At 37.3% G+C, this 12,248-nt stretch overlaps 1 protein-coding gene across 2 annotated transcripts in view; it reads right to left on the bottom strand.

The window, feature by feature from the left end:
• CTTNBP2 (cortactin binding protein 2) overlaps positions 1 to 12,248 on the bottom strand; it is a 153,345-nt gene that overhangs the window by 83,374 nt on the left and 57,723 nt on the right. The window contains exon 3 of one of the 2 annotated variants that reach the window (XM_045864354.3): positions 8,507 to 8,731. In XM_045864354.3, coding sequence (XP_045720310.1) covers positions 8,507 to 8,731 — 225 coding nt within the window. Of the gene's footprint in view, positions 1 to 8,506; positions 8,732 to 12,248 lie in introns of those variants that run through there. The other variant, XM_064575018.1, reaches the window with a different exon arrangement.

Below are 12,248 nucleotides of genomic sequence, written 5' to 3'. Positions count from 1 at the left end.
ACAAAAAAATTCATACCTAAGTACATCATACTAAAACTGCTAAAAACAAGGATAAGAAATAATCTTGAAAGCAGCCAAAGGAAAAAAAGAGACATTATAAACACAGACACTATAATATAAATGATGGCTGAATTATTATCTCTATTTGGAACAGAATATCCCAAGACTATAGAAGATACAGTCTTTTAGATGCACTTGCTGAGCTATTAAAAACCACCAACAATTTACAGAAGACTCAGAAGACTAAAATCTTACAGAATATCTTCTGACAACAGAATTAAATTATATATAAATCACAGTAAGATATTAAGAATACCCAAAATTCAAAAATAAGACAACATACTTCTAAGAAGAAATCACAAAGGAATTTAGAATACATTTCATGCTGAATGAAAATAAAAACGCAACATATGAAAATCTGTGGGATGCAGTGAAAGAAGAGAATTTAAAACATCTAAAGCAGAGGATAGAGAGAAATTTCTATCTTTAATTGCATATATTAGAAGAGTTGTCTCAAATCAGTCATCTAAGTTTCACCTTAAGAAGCTCAAAAAAGTTAGGTAAATTATAAAGTAAAGAAATAACAAAGGTAATAAATCAATGAAATAGGAGACAAATACTAGAGAAATTAACAAAGCCAAACGTTTTTCATCTAAAAGATCAGTAAGACTGTTAAACATTTAGAAAAAAACCGACTGAGTAATATAGAAAACACAAATCATATAATAAAAAAGGGTTTATAACTTAGTGTCAATAAATTCAACAAATCAAATTCCTCTGAAACACACAACTTTCAGGATATAAAGTGGCATTGAAAATTGGAATAGCGGTGCCTGGATGGTTCAGTCAGTTAAGTGTCTGCCTTCGGCTCAGGTCACGATCCCAGGGTCCCAGGATCGAGCCCTGCCCCATCAGGAAAGGGGGTGGGGGCATCCCTGCTCTGTGGGGAGCCTGCTTTTCCCTCTCCCTCTGCCAATCCCCCTTCCTGTGCTCTCCCTCTCTCTCTGTGAAATACATAAATAAAATCTTTAAAAAAAAAAGAAAAAGAAAATTGGAATGGCCTTATATATTTTAAGGAAATTGAATCTACAAATAAAAACTTGCCCCCGAAGAAAACTTTTAGCTCATATGGCTTTACCTGTGATGTCTACTAAACATTAAAGAAAGAAATAGTGCCAAACTTATATATACCCTTTCAGAAAATAGAAAAGCAAATGTTCCAACTCACTTTATGATCCCAGAATTACCTTCCAAATCAAAACTAGTCAAGTATTTTTTTTTTTAACTTTGTTTTTTTTTTTTTAAGATATTATTTATTTATTTGACAGAGACAGACATAGTGAGAGCAGGAACACAAGCAGGGGGAGTGGGAGAGGGAGAAGCAGGCTTCCCGCAGAGCAGGGAGCCCGACGTGGGGCTCGATCCCAGGACCCTGGGATCATGACCTGAGCAGAAGGCAGACGCTTAACGACTGAGCCACCCAGGCGCCCCCAAGTATTTTTCTTAATTTACAGAAAAAATGATCACTCATGAATACAGATACAAACTTCCTAGCAAAATAGAGGCAAACTAAATCCAGCAATATATTAAAAAGATTAATAAAAGGTGCAAATTGTTTCAGTATTTGAAAATAAGTATAATTCATCACCTTAAAAGACTTAAGAGGAAAACCATCACCACACCAATAGATGCAGATAAACCATTCTACAAAATGCAAAACCCATTCATGATAAACAAAAAACAAAACAAAAAAACCCCTCTCAACATGGAATAAAACCTCAGTGACAAAAAGGGCATCTATAAAGAAGCACAGCTAACGTCATACGTAACAGTGAAACAGTCTTTCTTCCCTGAGAAAAGGAGAAAGCACTGAAGTCTTCTCTCGCTACTGTCACTAGAACCTTCTGGAGGTTCTTGTCAGTGCAATGATGGGGGCCGGGCGTGGGGGTGTGTGTAGGGAGAACAAGGCAGGCAGGCAGGCAGATAGGCAGGCAACTTAGAAAGGAAGCAGTAAGATGGGTTCTATTCACAGATGATATGTTTACCTACAAAATCATATGTAATATACAAAACAACTGCTAAAATAAGCAAGTTTAGCAAGATCACAGGATACAATGTCAACATACAAAAATAATTTCAGTACCTGTATATTAGCAATAAATATTTGGAAAAACAATAGCATCAAAAACATAAAATACTTAGTAGACCCAGCAAAACGCATTTAAGACCACTACACCGAAAACGGTAAAACATTGTTAAAAGAAATTATCAAAAACTAAAAAATGCACAAATATCCTATGATAATGAATTGGAAGACTCAATCTCATTCATATCCATTCTCAACAAATTAGTCTACAGATTCAAGAAAATTTCAATCCCTGCAAACTTTTGGAAAAACCAACAAACTGATTTCAAATTTGTATGAAAATAGGCAAAACAATTTTGATAAAGAAAAACAAAGTTGATCTTTTGCCACCTAACTTATTTCACTTAGCGTAATACCCTCTAGATCCTTCCATGTGTACCATATGATTTCACTTACATGTGGGATTTAAAAAAAATAAATAAATGAAGAAACAAAAAACAGAACAAATGCATAAATACAAAGAACAAATTGATGGTTACCTGAGGTGGAGGTGGTGGGAGGACGGGTGAAATAGGTGAAGGGGATTAAGAGGTACAAACTTCCAGTTAACTAGGTCACAGAAATGAGAAGTACAGCAGAGGGAACACAGTCAATAATACTGTAATAATACTGTACGGTGACAGAGAGTAGCTACATTTACCACGGTGAGCACTGCATCATGTACAGAACTGTCCAATCACAATGTTGAACACTTGAAACTAATATAACATTGTATGTCAACTATACTTAAGTATTAAAAAATTTTTAAAAAAATTGAGAGACTTACAGTTCCTGCATTTAAGGCTTAATATTTAACTACAGTCATCATTTACCTGAAGTTCTGGTATACAGATAAGACCAATTCATGATGAAAATACTCAGAAGACTGTTCAGTGGTTGCTTGGATTGGGGAAGGAACTTACGGGGAAAGTATTCCAGGAAATTTTCTCTGGTGATGGAAATATTTTCTACCTTATAAGAGGTATAGATTCCACAAGTATATGCATTTTTTAAACTCATCAATTTGTATACTTAAGATGAATACTTTTACTTCACGTAAATGTATCCTTAAAGAGCTGTAAACAATAGTGAATTCCAGGTTTGTATATTTGCTTTCTATCGAGCTATGGATAAGCAATTCTGAAACTACTCTGCGTGTTCTAGGCTTGAGTAAATGAGTAAATAAATTGAAGTATAATGGGAGCCAGGTTTCTCACTATTGGAGAAGTTAGTTTTAAATAGAGAAAGGACAAGAACATACTCTATGGCTTTGGTTTAGAATCAGAGGTGTCAGTATCAGTATGAATTCATGGTTTGATAATAGAGAAACATATAAATAAAATATGTGTGTGTTTATAAAAATATATTTGATTATGGTAAATATACATAATTTCCTAGCTCTAGATTTGTTTCTAAACACTGCTTTCCATTAAAAGGGAAATCAGTGGTCCTGGGAGTAACAGCTAATTCCAGAGGTTGGGATAGGAAAAAGATGAGATGAGCTGGGAATAGCTTGCTGCAAGAAAATAAGGAAGTACTTGAAGAATGATGGAAACATATCAAAAGGAGTCAGCTTAAAAGGGCTCTCACTGGCTCAGTATGGGACAGTTTTGAGCAGGGACCTAGGGGCTGTAGACCTAATGAGTTGGGTAGAGACAGCCCCCAACTCAACCACATTTTACTACAATTACGAAGGAATCATTGCCGCCTATATACATAGATTATGGAGTTCTGGTTGACTTTGTTATATTATTGTCCAGTTTGTAAATACTCACAACCATTTTTAAGTAGTGGCCAAATGCCCTTTGAAGGGGAATTCTGCATGAGCAGTATCACCAAACCTTTTTGCAAAAAGCAGTGGACTGTGTGGAAGAGCTTAGAAGAATTAAGACAGCTTCACTGGTAGTGAGAAAGTGGGTGATTGCTCCAAGAATAGCACCCAGACTGGAAACCATGAATGAAGAAGCACCAAACAACTGTTTTTACAGAATGAAAGGGAAAACTATGTAGGTGGGAGCAGAGCAGCAATGCAGAGGCAATTAGTTCTAATTCAAAGTGGAAAACAGAGAGAAAAGCAATTATGGTCAACTGTAAAATGAGAAAGCAGAGTGCATGTCTGTCACAACCATAAAATACTTCTATGACATTTAACTATATTCCTCATTGCTCCCCCAAATCATTCAATACTCAGCGCATCCTGTTCCCTTCTCCACCTGGTCACCTCCACCCATCTGCCCAATCCTGGTCAACAAGTATCTAACAATGAGATACTTTAAAATATTTTTTTCTTTATAGGGGCTATAGCTAGCATCATGCTCTGCAGTTCTCATCTGACCCTTCCTCTTCATCTAGAGTTTCAAGAGAGGGAGGACAAGACATGGATCAGGTGAACTACCCTCTCTTCTAAATCTCTGCTCAGAGCCGCAGTTTCCAGTTCCCCTCTTAATAATCACTCTGCAACGCTCCTGGGGAGTCAAAATGAATTATACAAAAAAAGATTCATGAATGAGCTAAAAAAACAACAATCTTTGTACCAGATGTCCTAAATACTCTTTCTAAAAAATATTATTTTAGATGATTCTCTATCATGTTATTCTTGAAAGTCTGGAAAGCAACTTAAAATTAAATTGTATTTCTATGTTACAAAGCATATATAATGATATATATCGATATGATATTATACAATGAAGTAGAGAGTGCTGAATACAAATGGCAGAACCAAGTACAATTATTCATCATAGGAAGGTAAAGGCATATGAAATAAATTAAAACAAATAATTTGATTGTTCTTTTCTGACCCATTTGTCATTTCTTTGGTTGTCTAGCACCTGAAACTCCTTCTTATGTTAGGAGAATTCTCCACCTTATGATTCTCCCCTGTAGAAGCTAAATATGCCCAATATCTGCTTTCCTGATCTTCCTTATAGCCAGAGAGAGGGTATGGGGTCTAAGCTTGGCCAACCAAATGCACCTGCTCTTAGGCTTCACCTTGGAAATGAGTGATGCAAAAAGCAGGGCCAGGGGAGGCACCAGTCAAGACCTAGAGCATGATGGTAGTCATGCTGTCTGGCGTCAGCAAGCTACAGTACTCACCTCTCATCAGCAGAAGTCTTACCCACTGCAGACTAGGATCGACAGGGATCATTTGTCAGTGATGCTGGCTGATTGAGACCTGGTCCCCTAGCTTTCCCAGCCATGCTCTACCATGCTGTAAGCCAACCAAAACACTTCCCTGCTTAACTCCATGAATACTGGCTCACTAGCTCACAACTAAGAATCCTGCCAGCACATCTAGTGCCTTTCAACTTACCTCATTATACTAAGCTGTCACCTAGAAGAAGCTATAGCTAATACACAGAACGACTGTTAGTTTTTTCACTGGTTTAAAAAAAAAAATAATTTGCTCCCCTCCGAATTTCCTAGTTATTATTTTGGCTTCTGGCTTTTAAAGGCTCTGTTCAAATTAAAAGGTCTTTCCTATTTCAGGGCTAGAAATTATACTTTATAAGTATGAATAAAGGACTGAAAATAAATTAGAACAGAAATTCCATTAACATATGATGTGCATGATAATAAAAAACCCAAATATCATTCCACCCTAGGTTACTGGCTCTAAACAGAAAGTAGATTACTGGAGGCAAAGTTCCCCATGATGATTACTCATTAGCTTATTCAAAGTGGCTTTACAGGCTTAGTCCATCTGCCAAATTGACTCCTGCCCAAATTTTCCTGGCACACAAATTACCAAACAGTTAACCCTCCTATTAGTAGTCTCAGCAGGAATCAATGCTTGAATGAGCATGGAGCCTTTTCTCCCGCCTTGAAAGGGCAGCCAGAGCAGTGTTCAGGCCAAATGTCTTGGAATTACCAAAGAGCTAGGTCCAGTATCAGATAATACATACTTGAATTGTAGATAATGGGACCTTTGCTTTCCCTGACTTCTGCTCTGGCAGTAATTTAAAGAACTGGACTCATTTAAAATAATGGATTTTTTGTCTTTCTGAATTTAGATTTCTAGAGCTTCAATTGATTCTATATGCAAGAGAAATGAACATGTTTGGTTAAAATATTTACTTTAAGGACTAAAGGTGACAGGTAATTTTGTTGCTAAAAAGATGACTTTGGTGTTTCTGCTCTTATCAGCTGATATGATTTTTTTTTATAAGTAAAGATTCAGGATAAGAGTACACAATCTAACTTCTCACATGCTACAATCTACCAGAAGAGAATATTCTTTATGGACAAAGAGCTGCACTGCCTATCAGAGCAACTTTTCACTGAGACTACACAGGCCAATGAATTTGGCCATAAAGGACTCCTGTATCCCTGTTATACGTGGGAGACAGATCACTGGCTCATTTCGTATTAGCCTCTCAGGACCCATAGGACAGAAACAATTTCCTTTCACTCCCAGCCAGGTTGGAAATGACCCAGTCATTCAGAAACAAACAGGATGTAAGTTGATTAAAAAAAAAAAATCAGCTAGATAATAAAATCTTTGATTCAACTTGAAATGAGTTCCTTCCTTTTTCTTCTACAAGAGAAATGATACATAAAATGCAAAACTGAAGTAAAATTTAGGAAAGCATGCATTTTTATACATTAAATGCAAATTACAATGAAAACAAAATATTTTCTTGATTTTTGATAACGCAACATAAAACCCAGCAGAAATATTTTATTATGAAATAGCTCATTTGACACGTTAAGAACATAATTGAAACGTGTCTCATCCAAGAAATACAAATGAGCTTCAGTGACACCTGGGGATTTCTGAAAATCTCCAGAGACCTCAGTGGTTGCTCTGCAGGGCTCTGTAAAGCGTTTGCAAAGTCCAGAGTAAAACTGTTTGATTTTGCCTTGCATCCATGGAAGGCCTTCTCGTCTTCTACGCTATTTTACCCGGTGCTTTAGTGTTCTACCACGTGACATCCTGAAGAGGAGGTTTGCTTTCATTCAACACCTATACCAGAACGTGGGCACACATATGTCAATACAAGGATATAATTGCAGGGACAAAAGCACACACACTAAATGACAGTATCATCAATAGTTACAGTACACTGCATTCAGACTCATCATCAACCAGGTGTTAAATGTGAACTATAACAAGTTCTCTGAAAAGGACAAATAGAAGAAACATTGAAATGTATGCTTTAATAATGGTTGGAAGAACAGATTACCTTTCATTCGAATCATACTAGATATTATTAGCTTCTCTGACTTCCTCACTCTCTTCTCATAAACGGAATCAGTAGTCTGGCCAGTCTATCAGAAGGACAAAATTTGAACTTCTATTTCCTTATGGCTGATGGCAGTAACTCAGTTTTTATCACTTAGGACTCTTGGAAGCATGTACTCAAGTACAGTAATAAATACATGTGTCTGTTGGTGGGGGAGGTGAGAAGATGCGGGGAGGTTGGTTTAAATGAAACACATGTGAGCAGGAGCCTGGAGGCCTGAAGCAGACACGCCCTCAGACCCCAGAGGCAAGTCTGAGATGAACCAGGACTTCAAGACACGTTGTGAGACTGCATATACCACACAAATTTCATTCTATTCTCCTCATGCTAATTTCATTTTCCAAAGACATAATTTAAAGAAGTGATGTCTAGTTGCAAAGAAATATTTGAGACAGGAGCTGGATAAATAAGTTGGGGATGCTACCATCTGATCAGCATCCTGGCTGCAATACTGGATCATCCACCTAGCAGTTAAGCATGTCTTATGGCATTAGGAAAGGGAAGTCCAAAAAAAAAAAAAAAAAAGCATATTTTAAAGAAAGCATCAAAGTAACCTTTATAGGAAACATAATTTCTTTGTTACACTTATTTTATAGCCTAGTGTTATTTTTGAATTATATTTGAAAAGGGCCACCAGAATCTGTCAGCATTTTGCCTTTTGAGGTCTCTATCCCCACCCTTCTTGAAAATATGATGAGATTTAAGAACAAACAACAACCCTCAGTTTGTTTCCTGAGATTAAGAATTCCTCATATCAGTGAGATCACATGATACGTGTCTTTCTCTGACTGACTTATTTCTCTTAGCATAATACCCTGGACTCTGGGAAACAAACTGAGGGTTCTAGAGGGGAGGGAAGTGGGGAGATGGGTTAGCCCAGTGATGGATATTAAAGAGGGCACATACTGAATGGAGCACTGGCTGTTATACACGAACAATGAATCATGGAACACTACATCAAAAACTAATGATGTAATGTATGATGATTAACATAATAAAATAAAATTCAAAATAAATAAATAAATAAAAATTTAAAGTCACCAAAGGGAGGAAAAAAAAAAAAAGAACAAACAACAAGCCTGGAGATGGCTTCTCCACCCTACTGTGTTATAGGAAAAACGTTGGAAAGCCTCAATACCTTCTTTTGTCTGCTTTCAGCAGCAGCCAGCTGCGTGGACATCCTTTCTTGCATCTTTCTGCAGTGGGCCATGACTGCTTCAAGGATGGAGAGGGGGTTGGTACAAACTGGCTTCTTCTCTTTATCGCCGGCACCTGCCTCATAGTCTCTCTGCAGTGCCAAGAATGGGTCATTCAGATTAAATCTCCCATACCGTTCCTGGATAAATACCTCCTTCCTGCGGGCCTAGAACAAAATCAGAGGAATGTATTGAGAAAGAAATAAAAATATACAGAAAGATATTTATAAGAAGGTTTCGTGATTACTTTTCCACATGGTATTCACAACTGTTTTGAGTAATGGCTGACGTATGATGTCAGGCGCTGAGCGAGAAGCGAGGGGAATGTGACCCCAATCCCTGACTAGCCTGGCATGCCATTCAGCCTACTTTCAAATTTCCTTCCTTAAAGAATGTCTTTTAAATTACAAATGACGCAAATACAGTTTTTTCCCTTGATGCTCACTCCTTCAAGGATCTGTGTTTTAGGTACAGTCTTTTCTAGTTTAAAGTAAAATCAGAAATACCAACAATTAAAATAACTTCTAGCAAAAGTTCAAAAATAAAATTATCTCTATCTTGACAGAACTTCTATTTCACATAATACTTATCAAGCTAAGTCACAAAATATAAATCTCCTACAAGTTTTGTAGAGTAAGAATTTATAAGGATATTTGCTAAAGAAGGAAATACTTGATGAAATTTTTATGTCAAAAAGTCACAACATTCATATTTTGTGAAGTTTGACTAAACTACAAAAAAACCTCTAGAAGATTTAAGAAGATGCAAATATCTCATTGTTGAAGGGCATGAAAATAGAGTTCACAGAGTTCGAGGAAAGAATGTAACCTCATTCCACTCTCAGTATCAGTCGTCAGCGTCAAAGTTAATTTCACATCCACAGGGCACTAAACGCAATTTTCTATAATTAGCCTACAACAGTCTTTGCATAAAATGGAAAATAGTAGAAATATACTGAAACTAGCAATATTTTCCAAACTCAGGTCATGTAGAATTGCCACCAGAAAAAATTATTCTATGTCACTGCCAGTGGAAAAACTACTTTATAATAAATCAAGCTAATTGTCCAAAATGTTAAATGGGCTTTCTGAAGAAATATTACATAAATTTCCTCACTTTAAAAGTAACTGCACTGAACTAGACTTTTCCATTTTTAGACCACTGTGAGCAAGCCAACAACTAGATAAACACAAGTGCAAGTGATAAATCTAACATTTCTTTTCCTATTACCAAATTAGATTAAGAAATACAGTTTACAAAAAGCCCAATTTCACCATTAAACTTAAGCTAGCATCATTTCAGAGGATCATTTTAAACTTAAAAGTCAACATGATTTCTGAGTCAAAAAGCATTTGATATTTCTAGATTCTTCAAATACTAGAAGTGATCAATGCACTAAGTATCACTTCCAAGATGCAATTTCAAAAGCGAGTTCATTTTGCCTTCCTTCACTTTTCTCTTAATTTTTATTCCATGTAGTAATTTATCCCCCACCCCTGGATGAAAATCTGAGACATCCCTATGGTTTTTCTCTTACTTTCTTTTTCCCCCTCTTATTTTTCTCTAAATACAAGTCCTATAGTCATTTTAAGACATAAACCTGTCTCAATTTGATTAGAAAATCCAACTTGAGTGTATGACAGCTTCCTTTCCCCAGTGAAGATCTATGGCAGGGTAATATGTACCACCTGGGAAAGGAGGGTTCATGAAAACATCTCTCCCTTTACACAAATCTTCTCCCCCTCTTTCTAAATGGTTTCGCTGTTCTCTCTGGGTTGGAAGGGCGTGGAGGTAAGGGGAGCAGGACGATTCTACCTGACTGGTTCAACTGGAAGACTAGCCTTGCCATCTGAGTGTGGTGAATATTTAAAGCCTACGGTTTCCCTATGAAGTGCCTGGTGACTTCAGAGGGCCACCACCCCCTCGTCCCACTGTTGGGGTCTTTTCATCTATAGTTTCCCTCAATGTTGGCCATAAATTTAGGACAGACTACATAATCTGCAAGGCCTGGCACAAAATGAAAATATAGAGCCCTTTGTTCAAAAATTAAGAATTTCAAGATGCTGACAGCATACCATTTAACCAAGCAGGGGGCCTTCCTAAGTGCATGGCCCTCTGCAACTGCAGAGGTCGCACACCCATGAAGCTAGTCTTGTGTCACTTCTTATGCAGCATCTAGAACCTAGTTTTTGTCAGATGATGTTCCACATTCTCCAGACTTCTCTAATGAACAGGACCTGAATCAATCTCATTCCCACTCTTTGGTGCTTATGGCCCAAGCTAGCATATAGGAAACACTCACGAAACTTCATCTAAACACAATCTGGGAATGCAAGATGACAGGACACCCGGTTTGTAATCTCTATTACGGGAAGAGTCCAGTCACTCTGGGCCTAGTGAGGCTGTCTTCTCCTAAATATTTGCTTTCAGCTCCTTTCAAGTAGGGGCACTTTTATTCAGCTGACATCCTGCCAACCCACCAAAGAACACACAATGGGTGCTTAATGTATTCTTGCTGCACAGATAAATGTAGCATCCAACGGCCTTAGGAAAATATAATTTGTAACCCAGAGCCTCCTAAGGAAAGAGCTCAGGCCATTTTCCCTGTTAGAGGAAGTCAAGTTTCTTCACAAAGGGACCAATTTTACCAGGAACCTGCGGAGGAAGTTAGGCCAATGTCAAACTCCTCTATGCAAAACTAATTCCTGAGAAAATGATGACCAAGTGTTAGTTCACCCACCACCAGAGGCAGAACCAGGGGATCCCAGGAAGGACTCAATAACTCTCTAAACTAAAACCAGGCAAGAGCATTTTCAGGAAAACCACAGGGTGCGTAGCAGTTGATTTTCCATGATTCATGATTCTTTGTACTACTTACACCCCAAACCTAGACTGTATCTAATAGAGGCACTCTGCTTACCACAGAGTTGTCAGAATACCTTTCCAAGGAAACCTCAGTCACTCTTCTGCTTAAAGCCCTTCAACACTCTCATTTTCATAGTTCTCTCCCCCCATACCTTCGTCCATGTGATGCTGGCAGGTTAGGACACCCTCTCATCCTTCACTCGGGTAACTTCCCACTGACCACTAACCCTCACTGCCATCACCTCCTCTTCTGCTCATCCCAAAAGATTCAGAGTTTAGCTTAATGCGGATTTAGGCAAGCATTTATAACTAAACACATGCCCAAGCCAACTGACATCCCTTAATTTTACCCACTTTTCAACTATTAATGCTTGAACATTCCTGAAAAAATGTTTACCTTTCTTAGGACATCTTACTTTATAACAGAGTATTGGATTCTTAATGTACTACATTACTTTTGGTAAGGGCAGGTCAACAACACATACAAGTTTAATATTTAAGGAGATCATGTAACAAAAAAATGACCTGATGTTTATCACACTGGGTTTAGAGAGGCCTTTCCCTAAAAAAAAGAAGAGCTGAATGTGCAGATAACTTCTTGGTTTATGCATCAGAATTACTTGAGAATGAAATGCATTTCAGGGAAATGAGTCATTATAAAGACACAGACTATAATTATGAAAACAGACTTTTAAAGGAACCCTTAAAACTAGCTACATTGATAGAAATATAATTTCAATCAGAATCTGAAGTTTTATAAGATCTGGTTGAGAAAGAAATAAAAATATGGCCATTATTAGGAGAGGATTTGACAAATAC

This window comes from Mirounga angustirostris, unplaced genomic scaffold (assembly GCF_029215605.1).
Source record: "Mirounga angustirostris isolate CCGP_5_RB_7025 unplaced genomic scaffold, mMirAng1.0.hap1 SCAF_12, whole genome shotgun sequence".
NCBI classification, from domain to species: Eukaryota; Metazoa; Chordata; class Mammalia; order Carnivora; family Phocidae; genus Mirounga; species Mirounga angustirostris.
This window is presented reverse-complemented; position numbering and strand designations above follow the sequence as displayed.